This window comes from Aristolochia californica, unplaced genomic scaffold (assembly GCF_029961685.1).
Source record: "Aristolochia californica isolate CCGP_79_NKW_82.1479 unplaced genomic scaffold, dmAriCali1.0.hap1 SCAF_1, whole genome shotgun sequence".
NCBI lineage: Eukaryota > Viridiplantae > Streptophyta > Magnoliopsida > Piperales > Aristolochiaceae > Aristolochia > Aristolochia californica.
In genome coordinates this window covers 5810446-5825834 of record NW_027181770.1, presented here as the reverse complement: position 1 = coordinate 5825834, position 15389 = coordinate 5810446, and the positions used below count along the sequence as shown (strand labels likewise).

At 39.0% G+C, this 15389-nt stretch overlaps 1 protein-coding gene across 1 annotated transcript; it reads left to right on the top strand.

Annotated features, from left to right (window-relative positions):
* The first annotated feature begins 837 nt into the window (after positions 1-837).
* Positions 838-15203, top strand: LOC137943922 (uncharacterized). Its single transcript, XM_068789366.1, has 3 exons — positions 838-1051; positions 7106-7143; positions 14804-15203. The coding sequence occupies exons 1-3, from the start codon at positions 979-981 to the stop codon at positions 14915-14917; spliced, it is 225 nt and encodes a 74-aa protein (XP_068645467.1). The 5' UTR covers positions 838-978; the 3' UTR covers positions 14918-15203.
* The last annotated feature ends 186 nt before the right edge of the window (positions 15204-15389 follow it).

Here is a 15389-nt window from a genome sequence, read left to right as displayed (position 1 = left end):
GAAGTTCACCAGGTGCTTGTGATTGGGCTTGCTATTTCCATGATTGCAATTGCTTGGAATCTTTGACCGAGCACCACCGGTGAGTTCAACCTATTTCTAGTATAAATGCGTTTTCAGGAACCATTAGTGTCTCACTTTTTTAGTTGAAAATTTTTATGAGGAAAATCATATAATTTTCTAGGTAAAATTTTCAAGACAAGATGGGCTTAAAAGTCATATAATTTTTTTAACAAATATTTGATAATTGATGCTATAATACTTTCAACACAAGGTAAATTTTCATTACAATTTTGTATTTGATAATTTATTTTACTTAAAATTTATTAGATAAGTATGATAATGTATAAGATTGATTAATAATTTTTATTTATTTCCTTGAAAAAGACACTAACAGGAAGGCACTAATAGGATTTTATTCGAAGGTTTTTTGAAAATGTATATCCTAAGAAAGATATTTTTAATTCTTTTTGAGATATAAATTTTCAATTAAGAGCATTAACCGGGCTTTAAAGTTGCTTAAAATGTCTTTTGTTTAATATAAGGAAAACCACTTTATATTTTTATGAGGTATTAATTATGTTATAAATTATTAATATCCAATTTTGGTATTTAATTAAGGAATAAAGCTTTTCATTTTTCATCACCACTAATCATCTTTCAGTTATACGTCAAAGATAAACGGAGGTGAATTCATATTAAGCGGGGCAACGGCTATACCGGATTCTTAATACTCCTTTTTGAATACGGACTATCCCGATAAGCGCACACTGGTTTTGTTTTTCAGCCCATCTGAACGCATCAATAACATCCATGTTTATCCTACGTGGCCTACACCGGCCACACCTCCTTCGGACCCTGTGTGTTTAGGATCGACTAGAAAACCCTTTCGGTTAACTTTGAGGTTTTTCAGAAAGGGTAGAAAGAAAGAGCAGCAACGAAGTGCGGGAGAGCCGTAAACGGTGTAGAAGAAGGAGAGGTATGGCTCGTGATAGCTGCTTCGTTAGAGTGATGTCGGGTGTTGGACTCGGTGCTTGCATCGGCGGAGCTGTCGGTAAAGCTTTATCCTGCTTCCCCCTCGTTGTCTTCTGCTTTTTTTTTTTTTTTTTTTTTTAAACCCTAAAACCCATTTTTACAAAGCTTGTTCCACTCGCCAATTTCTTTACTACTACAAATTTGGTTAGAATAGCCATGTCATAGAACGTAAAGGATGTAAAAATTGTTTTTATATATAACAAAGTGCCAATTAGGTGTGAGATAAAAGAGTTTTGCTAAGTTGAGCGAACCTCATGAGGTCGGAGCTGCCCGAGCCAGCAAGGTGAGGTTGTACTTGCTCTTATGATAGAATGAATACTTTATTTCTATGTTCGAAATATATTTTTTTAAAGAAGGGGTCGTATTGCTTCTGTCAGTGTGACTTTATTGTGTTGCATCCTCTAAACGAGGAATTCCTTATGTGCCCGTTTCATCTACTATGTCTTCCGGTTGATTTTGGAGATGCAAAATCTCGTATAAGATCAGGATGGACTGTGCACATCGGTGTTCCATGACTAAGCATGAGTGAATTTTCAATGAGGACTGGCTCAATGAAGATAAGGTCGTTACTCTTTTCTTCTGTAATCCGTATTCTCCTGTTCTTTTCGAACTAATAATACCTATGATCTCTCCTAACTAAAATAAAAATATCAGTGGTAGTACGTCACAACATCAGAAAAATTTGCTGTAAGCTTTAATCAACCAGTCCTGAAACCTCTGAGAGGCCGCTCTGATATAGATCTATATATATATACATATGCTTGTTTCAACTGTATTTTCTCCCTCACTGTAAAAACATATTAAAAAAAATGTAGTATCCCATGTTGCTATATGTAAAAGTCACAAGTAAAATATAAGTTAAACCTCATTTATTTAATTTTTTTACAAAAAAAACAAAACCGTATTTTCTGTGGAAGTATGTTAGAGCACTAAATTAAGGTTATTATGGGAATTATGGGTGTGTAAAAGGAAATATTTGGTTTTAAGTAGGGGTCGCTTGGTCCAGTTAAGATAAATTCCTCTACTCTAGGAAGTAGGAAAGGTAGGATAGATTTAGGAGTTTCTTTTGGATTAAATATCTCTTTCTTAGCTCATTAGGAGTTGATTAGTCTAGCTAGAGTAGTTTGGGAAGGATTCTAAGTTAATTCTAAGGTTGAAATCTTATTTAAACCACAAATGGAATGGAGAAAGAACGTCTAAGAATCCAGTCATGTTTTTGTTAATGTTTCTTTTCATCTGCTTTAATTCCCTTGACCTCTTGTCTAGCCTACCTCTTTCTATGCCTTTACTTTCCTAAATTCAAGCTCATTGGATAGCTAGTACTGTATGAAAAGCTAGCAAGGCCAGACTGTAACATTGGTATTAGGGCTAGATTTTGGGGATGGAATGATATGAACAGGATTGCTTAAAGGTTCTAAAGGACCTAAGTGTTTTTTATGTTTTTTTTTTGGTAGGTTATCTTTGAGTTCTGATGCTAAAGATGTACTTTTTCACATCAGTCGAAGCTTGTTCAGCTAAGCCTTAGTGAATGGTCCAAGGTAGAACACAACATCTGATCTACCCGAATGCTTGCTGCCAAAAGAATTCAAAACAGCAGTCAACCTGATAATCATCAGGTTGACCAGCACCTATACTGCTAGGAGAATTTGAATTATTCGGTTGATTGGATAATCAATAGGGCAATTGGATCAGGGGCCTAGTTACTTGAATCATAAGGACGACCTGATCTCATCTGAGTTCATTGAATTTGCATTCCAATGGCTGCCATGTCCCCAAAAACTTGCATTGAAATGCTCTCCAATGGATTGGACAGCCTCACCACATGCATGGATGGTCTTATTGCACGAGCTAAATGTTTGGAGGCCAAAATTACCGAATTATGTATCAAGCTTGAGAACACTCTCTAAAAATCAGAGGAACTTCTCGCACAAAAGGTAGAACACATCATTGAACTCCTCTTTGTATTTGAGGAGAACTTTTCCTTATGCCCCCCACCTCTCATTTCTACTCTGCTACAACCACCATCGCCTCTTCCACCCATCTTACCTGGCGAGAGCCATCCCATGTCCCCAACCTTAGCCATGGGCAACCCATGACCAACCCTTGATATTTACCCTCCTGACGCCTTGCCCATCACCAGCACTTGGCCTCACCCAGCCCAAGCCTCGTCGGAGACTTCTTCCATGAATTTACACTTGACTAGTGTTGTTGCTGCTTATCAATCAAAATTTGAAAGCCTTGCAAACAAAGTGGATTGGTTTGTGAAATCTCAAATTGGGGGCTTCATTAGCAAAGCTCCAATTGGAATTAGCTGTTGAGGTTTGCATGTTCCAACCCACATGCAAAAAGAAAAGCAAAAATCTCTCGAAGCGATGTCCAATGGGATCTAGTTTTGTCCCACCTAGGCCTACCATACTCCATCTCAGCCCATGGGCTGCACTCTAACGTGTTGACTTTTGAGAAGATGATCGACCAACGCTTTAAGGATTTTTGTCGTGGGCCATTGATGTAAATGGCTCTAGCTTTATCTTTATGATGATGAGGACCAAAATTTTGACACAGATGGCTCTGATTGAGGATGAAAATTTTTGAGCCTTGATGACAAGGTTTATTTATAAGGGGGGAGATGTGTTATTGCACTAGAGTCAAGGTATTATGGGATTTGTGGGCATAAGAGGTTCAAAGTGGAATATTTGGTTTAAGTAGGGGTAGTTTTGTCCACTTAAAGTAAAATTCCTCTATACTAGGAAGCACGAAAGCTAGGATAAGTTTAGGAGTTTACTTTGCATTAAAAGTCTTTTTTTAGTTCATCAGGAGCTGTTTAGTCTAGCTAGAGTTGTTTGAGAAGGAGTCTAAGTTAATTGTAGGTTTGTGATCCTTTTTTTCCCCTAAGAGTCGAAAAGGGAAATTTATAATAAATAAAGGGGAGAAAGAAAATAAACTAGCAAACCAACAAACCTGGGAGCTAGAAACACAAAATAGCAACACTACAGGCCAATAAAAAAATACAATTGTAGATTAAAAATACAAAAAAAAACAAAAAAAATAGATGAGGTCAGTGGTGAATTCTCAGCTCCATGAGAGTGGTCCCTTCCCTTGCTAAGGCATCAGTAGCGTAGTTGGCAGATCAGGCAGTGTGGACCCATGTAATAGAGAGGTGCTGGGCGATGTCCTTGATTTCTTCAAACTGAGGCAGCAAAGGCCATGGGGGGCTAACCCAATTTTTATACCATGGAATAACAGAGGAGAATCACCTTCAATCATGAGAGGGAGATTGAAATGATCTCGGGTGATACAAATGCCATTAAGGTGAGCATGAGTTCCAGCCGAAAGAGAGTCAATGTTTCCAAGCAGCCAAGCACAGGAGAGGGTATTACCAAAATCATCTCTGAAAAGCCTACTGAAGCCACCACACATGGCTTCCTTTTGCACTCCCGTTGAATTTGAGTTTAAAGAGCCCGGGCCCTTTGAATGGCGGCTTATTTGGTAGTGGTTACATGTTTAAGTAGGCTCATGCTACTGTTTGACATAGGAGCTGGTGTCGATCAAAATCCTTGTGAGTCTGAAGCTAGAGTAATATTTTCAGTCACATGAACAGTGGTTTCCTGCTTCCCATTGAACACCCTGTTGTTTCTTTCAGCCCAGATGGCCCTAGGGTTGGACTGTAAATGGGTAACAGATCGTACGGGTAATGGGTTTTCTGTTACTCGTTTTGTTTGTCGTACCATTACCCATTTCATTCGATTGACAAAAGGGTTGTTCCATTTTCGAACTTTTCCTCTGTTTATCGATGGGTAAATTGGGTAAGTAGGTAAGCAAATGGGTACATTTAAAAAAAAAATCTATAAAATCATAAAAAACATAAAATATACTGAAAATTTTATGGTCGATAATGATTTTGCTGAATCTGTTTTCCACAATAATCACAGGTGCTGGAATGTGGGGAAAAGAGAGAACTGAGTGTGTTAGAGAAGAGACTTAACTGAGGGGCCTGGGGTTCTCTTTGAGATTCTGAGGCTTGTTTGAGGGAGAATTTGTGATTTGAAAGAGAATCCTACAAAGAGATCATAGAAATCGACATTGTAGAAATGGAAATGTAATCGTGCAAAGATGGAAGAAACTAAGAGATTAGAGATGAAAAGGATAAAAAGAAAGGATGATCTTACTTTTAGTACTCATCACGAACTGAGAAAGAAGAAATGGTGTTCAGAATGTTGGAACTCTTTGATCTGGACGATGGGCTGTTAGAAATCTGATAAAGAGTGTAGAGATAGTGGAAGGGGAGAGAGAGAAACGTGTAAGCAACTGCAGCATTGGTTTCTGTCAGAAATTTAATGGCTATATTCTCCATTGATGCTTTTCCAAAGGCAGAACAAAAAACCCATTGCTAAACTTTACAATTTTTTTACTATAAGATTCAGGTAACTGGGTATCCAGGTAAGTGGGTACAAAATACTTATTATCCATCTGTTTCATTTAAAAATTGGAATACAGGTAATCAGGTAATGTTACCCGTAGGTATAGTTTTTTCTTTCATATTCTTTTGTAATTACTTTAGGGTAAAATGGTAGATTGCATTATCGGGCAAAATTGCCACCTCTACCCAAGGGGTATTTGCCACAACAGTTTTCCATAGGAGTTTCCCATTGTAAGGGAAAGGCCAGAAAGCACATTGAGAGAGGAAATCAGAACCAAGGAGGCAAGTAGAAGCTGGTGTTGAATAGCTGGAGTATTGAATACCAGAAAGAGGAGGAAAGCAAAATGTGATCCATGGTTTCAAGAGGGCAGCCACAGAGTCTGCAACCAGGTTGTTACTCAAGGCACCTCTGTTCAGCAGGTTGTCATAAGCAAGAAATTTGTTCTTGAAAGCAAACCAACTAAAAAACAAGATTCTAGGCAGTCCCAACAGCTTCCAAACAAGGCCTGCTGCTGGATTTTCATGCTGAGAGCCATTCTGAGATTATAGAGAGAGGCCGTTTAGAATGAGCCACATGAGTCCCACTTCCGGATGATAAGTTCATCTTCAAAATTTCTCAAATACTGTTCCTCCAGGATTTTTAGCAGGTCTGCTGGCATTTATGGCCTCAGAGCCACCGAGGATTCTTCTAAGTTTGAGGTTCCAGTTCCCATTACAGCTAGCATGGGTGACCTTCATGTCTTTACATTTGATAAGGGAGAACTGATCAGGGAACTAAGAAGTCAGCGGTATTTCACCAACCCAGCAATTGGGTAAAAAGCTAAAATTGTTTCCAAATCTGACCCTAAAGCAAATGCCATCCGAGATATCATCTCATTGTAATGAGATTTTCCTCTAAATGGGGCACACCCAGTGCAGGGGGTGACTGGCGGAGAGCCAATCTTCATTGTTGTACCCATATTTAACCTTCACATGCTTTCTCCAAAAGGGTTGTGATCCTTTTTAATGCACGAATTAAATAGAGAGAAATCTAAAGAATTCAGCCCTGTTTTTGTTTGTGTTTTTTTGCGTTCACCCTATTCCCCTTGAGCTCTTCTCTTGTCCACTTCTTTCCATGCCTTTCCTCTTCTAAATATAAGCTTATTCTGGTAGCCAGTACTGTCTGAAGAGCCAGCGAGGTCGAACTGTAACAAAGTTATATTAGGTATATTTGGAAAGGAATTTTGTCTTGTGCTATTTAAGATGATTGCTTTTGCTTAGGAGAATGCACTTGAACTTCTAGTTAGCAATGGGTTTCTCATGCCACTGAAAGAGTGGGGTAATAGCTTTCAAATGACCCTTTTGAGAATTTGTGTGAGTTGTACTTTAATACCATTGGATTCCTCATGCTGCAGCCAGGTAGGGTATTTGCATTGGGATAGTCTTTTCTTGAAAGAATTTGCATGACTTGTAGGTTTGTTAGAAAACACTTCTCAGCTTCCACTTTTTGTTGTGCATTAATGTATTATAATTTTATATCGCACATTTTCAAGGGAAAAAACAAAGACAGTTTGTGTCTAATCTGTTCTGTAATGCCATTACTTTCCATCCTTTGGTTGATTTCTCTCAACTTTGAAGTGTTATTTACATTTTATTCAATTGCATACTTCCTGGCAGGTGCTGTTTATGGATCTTATGAAGCTTTCAGATATAAGGTTTGTTTTCTTACCTTCAATTGCAATGTTTTATGTTTTTTGACTTCTTTTGGGAATGTGAATAGGCCAGTTCCAATTTTTTATGTTCATGCTTGGATAGCAAATGCCACCATACTCACATGAATCTAAAGTTGTAGAGAATCTACAAAACTAGCACCTAATCTTCTGACAAGAGAATCCCTCAGAATTATAATTCATGTGTTGATAAGGGTATCATGTGCATAAAGTGTTATTAATTTCCTCCAGGATGGTTATTTTGATGTGGGACGAGGCGAGATTTTAATTGTTGTATTTGAATGTTGGTTCATTGTTGGAATTAGAAAGAGCAAGGAAGAAAATAGAGAGGAAGAAAAGAGAATTTGGAATGAGAAATAGGAGAATTGAGAAGAATAATTTAGAAGAAGAATAGTGAAGAAAGAAGAAGGGGAAGAAGAAGAAAGGGGAGAGAGAAAAGGAGAGACAAAAAACAAGGAGATTTTGTTAATTCATCTTCAAAACTACTTTCAACATCCAATTACAGCCTATAAATAACTAAAATTGAAATTTAAAATTTAAAATAGATAAGATCACCATCTGATCAAATCCAATAAAATCAGAAAAGATAAATTTAAATTTAAAATTCAACATAGATAAGATCATTGATCATTATTTGACCAAATCCAGTAAAATTAGGAAAGATAAAATAAAAAGAAATAAAAATAAAAAAATTATAAAAATAATTTGAATAGTAATTGGTGGGTCCATTGGGGTCTGATGGGCATACTGGTGTCCCCACCAATTCTCCAGTTGTTGGAGAACTTGACCCTGTTGAGTTTGGCGTTAGGGTTTGCATAATACCTCAACAAACGGGGTCCTTGATTTATTCGAATGCAAACCAAAATTCTCAAATGAGGGGAGTTTTTTTTCGATTTTTTGAAAATTATATATTTTTTTTCAGAAATTTTTTATTCGTATGTGCGTTGGATAGGAGTGTCGGGAGGGGGGGAATAAATTTCCCTGTAGACTTAGGTCTGGCCTGCATTGGTTCCATCGAGACGACGCAAGTGGGGGAGTCTGGTGTGGCGTTGGCGAGAAGCTTTGGGAGCGGTCGGTGTGGTTGTCAACAGAGTTGACCATGGCAATGGAAATGGCGACGACTTCGGTGAAATTGTTGATGTTGGCAGCATCGGTGAGGGTTAAGAATGTCCGTTTGTTTCTTGCGGCAGTGGTCAGGGCGACAATGAAGGCTGGAGACGAAGGAGGTGATATCTCAATGGAGATGGTTCTACCCCGTCGAATATTTATTTGAGTATCTGGAGCACGGAATACATGGAATAGCTCAAGATATATATTTGAACTATGATTCATACCTCTGGTCTGATTGGCCGGTCAGCGGTGATGGCTCGGGGAAGAGATTTTTTTTTTTTTTTTTTGAGAAGGGTGACGCTCAGGAGGGCTCCGATCTGACACCAACGAGGAGCAACGTCGATTGGGGCGTTGCAAGTGGCCAAAAGAGGTGGGAGGCAGCAATGGAGGGCAGTTTCTAGCGGATTGGAAGATGCGGATGGTGGCCTCGCGGCTGCAGGATGGTTCGGTGGACGATTTTGAGACGGTGGGATGGTTCAATGGCCGATTTTACGATGATGGGATGCTTCGATGGACGATTTTGCGATGGCTGGATGCTTCGATGTCCGATTTTGCGACGACGGTGACGACTTTTGAAGGCGATGAAGATGTTTCCTCTTTCTGTGCCATCTACTTCTGTTGATGGCAAGGAGTTTGGATGACAGGGGCTGGTTGGAGTCCGGAGGGGGTCAAACAGTTTGGTCGATGGGATCGGTGGTTGGGTTGGTGATGGCGAATCGAGTCTCAATGGGAGGTATCTCGACAGAAGGACCAAGTAAAGAAGGGGACAATGCTTTGAATTAGGTTCACCAATAGGATCTTTGCTTTGATATGGAGTAAGTGCTTCACGGCAGTTGGGGAAGGGGTAGGGGACAATTGAGCCACCAGAAGAGAGAAGAAAGAAAAAGACAGAGATGAGAAGGAAGAGGTAGGATTATCGCTTTGATGCCAAATTGATGTGGGACAAGGCACGATTTTAATTGTCGTATCCAAATATTGGTTAATTGCTGGAATTAGAAAGAGAAAGGAAGAAAAGATAATTTGGAATGAGAAATAGGAGAGTTGAAAAAATAATTTAGAAGAAGAAAAAAAGAGAAAAAAGAAGAAGGGGATGAAGAAGAAGAAAGGGGAGGGAGAAAGGAAGAGACCAGAAACAAGGAGATTTTATTAATTCATCTTCAAAACTACTCTCAACATCCTGTTATAAGATAAAATTGAAATTAAAATTAAAAATAGATAAAATCATTATAAATCCAATAAAATCAGAAAAAATAAACTAAAATTAAAATTAAAAACAAATAAGATCACTATCTGACCATATCCAGTAAAATCAGGAAAGATAAAATAAAAATAAATCAAAATAAAAGGAATTATAAAAATAATTTGAACCTTAATTGGTGGGTCCACTGGGGCCTGATGGGCTACTTGTGTCCCCACCATATTTCTTGGGGAGAATGCGTCAGTATACAAATGAGGTGGGAGGGTAATATAGTAATTAAACCCCACAAATCATGGTTGGAAAACCGGTCCCCCATCCTTTTTAAACCCGAAGCCTTCTCCTCTGCTGTCTCCTCACAGGATGCAATGTGACAAACTGATCTTCACATGGATTGGGTAGGTTTCCCATCTAAATCTGCCTTGTGGCAACCTTACTTCAGCCATTGAAATTTCTAGAGATGCATCATATATCTCAATCATCATCAGTTCAAAGTGATCTCTCGCAAGATAACCTATAAATGGTGCTTCAGGTTTGGACAACCCATTGTTTAGAAGTTTCAAGAGAGATTATACTTGTGGACATTTCATCTCTTTTTGTTAAGAAGAGAAGTGAAATTGGATAAAGTGAAATCCTTTTGTAATCTATTAAAGGAGCTTATAATGGTGGATGTTCTATAGATCATCTTTTGGTTGTTTCTTGTTATATGTATATTTATAGCAGTGTGCGAAACTTTCACACGATATGCCAACAATGTGGTAGACATGTGGCATTAACCTGGTATACCATGTGGATAATTTGCCACATCAGCCATGATATCATAATGCCCCCCTGTTTCTTCCTTTTTTTTAAATGGCTTATTCATCTTTCTCCTTCCCTATTACTTGTCATTTGTACAGTCGATGAGGCCTTTGTGTAAGTGGCAAGGATGCTCCCCAGGGACCACAGTTTTGTGCGAGACCAAGCAATGAGAATAAGAGAGTGCGAGGGGGTTTCCCTTGCCCTTTACTCTGCCATGGGGACAAAAGGGAGGGTTTCCCCTTCTCCATTTCTGATATCACAGAGGAGGGGTTCGACCTCCCATCACCGGTCATTTGTCTCCTTGACAAAGTGAGGGGCAGTGGAGCATGCCTCCCTCCTCTCCACTCACTCTCTTTCTCGAAGGGGGAACCTCCCTTTGTCCTTCTTAATTTGTGTGAGTAAAGGGAGGGTTGCAGGAGACCTTATTTCCATTAGCATGTAGGCTGGGGTGACCTTTTTGCCATTGTGCGGCCTCAATGGAAGCCAAAGCTTGCTGGCAAGGGCATAGTCTCCCTCGCTTGTGCCCTCTTCTCATTGATGTGTGACAAATGTGCTGCAAATGCGGTGAGGATGGGAAGAAAAAAAGATATTTTCTTTGTTCTAATGACATGCCATACCATATAGGATGCCACTTCACATTTTTTTTTTTATATGGAGTTAAACAGTTTCAAGTAAAAACTGATTAGAATGGATCCAATAGAATTTCATTTTTAATGTATCCTTCTTCAACATGTTTCTCATTCATCTTCAAGACCCTTGAAAAGAAATGTTATTTCAAAGGTTCAACCACTCTCAACCCTTGCAAAAATGTCCAAAGTACTCATCCTCCTAACAATCTGCAAACAACCCTTGTCCTCAAATTGCAAAAAGCATTACTCTCATCCCTTGGATTTAATTTTATGGCTTGAAACAGAAAATTTTAATTGCTTCTTTCAGTTTTATTATTAATTAAGGTTTTCTAAAGATGAATAATTATCTTCTAAAAAAGAAGGGACATGCTTCCTCTTCCCCAGGCTCCCTCCCTTTGTCACATGTGTGTGTGCTTGGTAGTTGAGGTGGAGAAGACAATGTGGCAGGGATGGGAGGCTCCCTCTTGAGCTACATATGATTGCCAAAAGTCTAGGGCTTGGCCTTGCTTGGAGTAAGAGGGAGGATGATGCCTCCCCTCTTGTCCCCACCCCCACCCGGGGCAAGGAAGTGGGGCCAATGGCAATGCCCCCATCACCCTGTGGGGGGAAAGGGCGAAGGGCTTCACCTCTCCCCTTCTTTATTCAAGAAGAAATAGATAGGAGGAGCCTCTCTCACTGCAGTGTAGGTGAGATTAAACCATTCCCTATTGGATCTCTGGGGGGCCTCCCCTTGTCTATCTCTCTTAACATCTAGAATCGTGAGGGTGAGAGACAAAAAGGTGGGCACATCCCCCCTTTTTAAAATTATAAAGAAACTATTAAATATGATGTAAGGGGTATTTGGGTTATTTCCCTCAGGCGTATATCTGTGAATGACTACAGTAGAGTCAACACGTTGGTATTTTTTTGTGGTCCAATTCTCATTGAATTTAGACATGTAATGGTGTAGATATTGGAAGTTATGTGTATGAGGGGTAGAATTGGGATGTTATCTCTATCACTTAACCTAATAAAAAACCTAATGGGGGTCATGTGTTTCCCTCTTCTCTCAAACTCATATCTTTTCTCTCTCCTCTTTCAACTCCCTTTTTACTCATAATTTCACATGGTATTAGAGCGTTAAATCAGGAATACAAGCTTGTGATGCTCTCCTCCCTTCATTGGAGCCTACATGTTCATAAAATGGGGGGTTTTCAAGGTTGGTGTTCTTTGGTTGACAAAAATCTGATTTTTTTATCTTCTTTTCTGCCACAACCCTAGTTTTGATGGCCTTGACTGCCACTTGAGCAGTTTCTATGAGTAATTACTGCCCTAAGAGGGTTTCTTGACTTGGATCTCATCCAATTTACCTGCACACAGCCCTAATAGCGTTATTTTTTATTGCTTCATCCTCTGGGAGGCTGACATCAGCCCTAATTTGGTGTTCTGCCCCTTTTCTTTTCCCCTAACCCTACTTGTGAATAAACTCTCACGGGAGAATTGAGTTTCTGCAACTATGTTTTGTCGGCATAACCGATGTAGTTAGCCCAAAGGCTAGTTCAGTCACTTCCGGATGAATAATGGTTGGTACCTTTAAACTCTATTCTTTATTATAGGCGTCTTCAGTCTCGCATCTATCGGGATAAGTCTCGCACTAAAGTAGATCTTAGGGAGGAAGAAGAGAAGTCAAATGGTATTTCCTACCGATCTATGCCATTCTTCGCAGTATACCTGACAAATCGGGAGGTGTAGCCGCAATCATTATCATTTATGAAATTCATTCTTATTTATGAAATTCATTATCTTTCTAAATTGATGAATGAATTTGCAAGTGAAAATAGTCTTCTTTCTTTCATTAGAATTTCTGAAATGAGACTTTAGATTTAGATGACATTGAAGTAAGGTTTAGGGTTGGTTCTGTGCGCACAGGCGTGCGAGTATAGCAAGTGGTACGCGAAGCAAGCCTAGCTTAATTCGATACAACGCGCAAAACCTTACCAGCCCTTGACATATGAACAACAAAACCTGTCCTTAACGGGATGGTACTGACTTTCATACAGGTGCTGCATCCTGCCTCTCCCGCGGGTGTGGGGCCATCCGAGCCTACTATTCCCGTAGTGAGGGAAATAATAAAGCATTCCTAAATCAAAAAGAAATGCCGCCGGGCATCTTTCTCTTTCAATATTCGGCGATTTCTTTCTCCAGATTACATATGGAAAGCACAGCTGTCATAACTTCCACAAAGCTGCATCACGTATCAAAAATGCCATTGATCAAATGCCTTTTAAAGCGTATCAATAAAAAAAAAAAAAACAACAAAAGAAAATGTTGAATCTTGAACTGCTTTTTTGATTGTGGTGACTGTTGTTGGTGTTTTGTGGCTGATTTTGATGAAATTATTACTCCCACAAGGGATTCTGGAATTTCAGATCGATAAGATGTGGTTTTTATTACCTCATAGCGGCAAAATGGAAAGACCTATCTTAGTTGGTCTAAGTTTGTCTCTGTCTATCTGAAGGCTAAGAGGAAATCAAAGTTTATCAGGGATGATCCTCTGGTATTGTTGATAGATGATTGGGAAGACTTGGCTACTTAATAGTATGGAATTGAGATTAAGGAATCGGATCTTGAATTGTGAGACCGCCAAAGAAATATGGGTGTCTTTGGAGTCGTTATATGCTCAGAAGAGTAACTTATCTCGAGTCTATGAGCTATATGCTAAACTGATTAGTTTAAGCAAGGAGAAAGGTCAGTCACTAATTACTACAATGAACTGCAAGGCATATCTCAAGAAATTAACATGTTTCATCCTTTTACTACTGATGAAAGAGAACTTAGGAAACAATAGGGACAACTTCTAGTTGCAAAGTTTCTGAATGGATTGGCCTTGGAGTTTGACACAGTAGTTGAGCTACTGGGCTCAGAGGATATTCCTTCACTCTCAACTGCCTTTACTAGGGGATATACGGGCAGAGACATCAATTTTGTCCAAAGATACTAAGGAGGTTAAAACAGTTAATAAATCTGCTTTCAACATCCATGGTCAGTTAGACTTTACTCAAGGCCATGGTGGCAGTGTCAGAGGCAGAGGTAGAGAGGGGTCTGGTAGAGGACGAGGTTAATAGAGATGACATAAAGTGTGTCAATTTTGGGCACGCTAATCGTTTTTCTGTTGAGTGCTTGGACGAGGTTGGAATGATAATAGAGGTGACTTAAAGTGTGTCCATTATGGGTGCACTAATCATTTTTTTAGTAAGTGTGTATTTTCTGCATCGGAATGATTCTAGGACACATGAGGGTATCAATGAAGAACCACACTAGAGTCAGCATGTTGGTATTTGCCTGTGGTTCAATTCTCATTGCATTTGGACATGTAATTGTGTAGATAGTGGAAGTTGTGTATGAGGGGTAGAGTTGGAATTTCATCTCTACAACTTAACCTAATAATAAAACCTAATGGGGGTCGTGCTTTTTCCCTCATTTCAGAGCCATCAAGCTCTTCTCTCTAACTCTCTTTTTTCTCTCTCCAGCCTCTCAATTACCTTTTACTCATAATTTCACAGAAACCTTTCCATAGTAATAAATGATCCTAAACAAAGAAGAAAACTTTTAGGTCATAAAATTAATCAGAAGGGGTGAGAGTAATATTTTCTGCAATGCGAGAAATGAGAGAAATTCACAATTTGTCAGAGTGAGAATAATTAATTTCATGTGTTGGCCTACAAGCAACTGCAATATGGCTTTTCCTTATCAACCATCACCATGTTAGACTATTGGTCTGTTAAGCATCAAGGTTATATTTGTAATTTTTTTCTGTTACTCATTTTGTTGTAGACATTTTAAGATGAAGCTGTGGAGTTGGTTTTCCTCTTTTTTTTTTCTTTCCTTTCATTACCACTATTGACCTAACTCTTGTAGCTGAAAATTGCAGGTTCCAGGATTATTGAAGATTAGACATGTTGGGCAAACTACAGTCGGTAGTGCAGCTATTTTTGGTCTATTTTTAGGAGCTGGGAGCTTGATTCACTGTGGAAAGTCCTATTAATTGCATCCCCTTGATAACATGTCTCATGAGAAAACAAGAGTTAATAGTTTTATCTAGAAAGCTTTTGGGACCTATTGCTTTTGATGATAGTTTTATAATCCAAGTTTGTTTGCACATATCTTGCATCATTGGCCATGTTTTCTCCTGCTTTAGATTGGCATTAGTTGCAGCCCCCCTTCAATTGTGGTGTCATTCATGTTTCGATATCATATGCTTTCGAAGTTTTACCTCCTACTTCTGCTCTCTCATCTTCATCTTTGATGCTATTTAGTTGATTGTTTCTCTGAAACATGTTATTGCTCTCGCTTAGAGGCCATAGTTGAAAATCAATCCATATTCTCTTAGCCGGATTCCCATTTTGGTTATTGCGGAAGATTGGCCAAAAATTTCCACACCATTGTAGACATTTCTAGTGCTTATTCATTTGGTAAAATGAGTAATTTGATATGGTACAAACAGCGACTCGGTCCTC

Coding starts and splice junctions, on each gene's coding strand:
- LOC137943922 (XM_068789366.1), top strand. CDS start 979: ATGGCTCGTGATAGCTGCTTCGTTAGAGTGATGTCGGGTGTTGGACTC. Junction 1,052..7,105: donor TTGCATCGGCGGAGCTGTCG/GTAAAGCTTTAT, acceptor ACTTCCTGGCAG/GTGCTGTTTATGGATCTTAT. Junction 7,144..14,803: donor ATGAAGCTTTCAGATATAAG/GTTTGTTTTCTT, acceptor TGAAAATTGCAG/GTTCCAGGATTATTGAAGAT.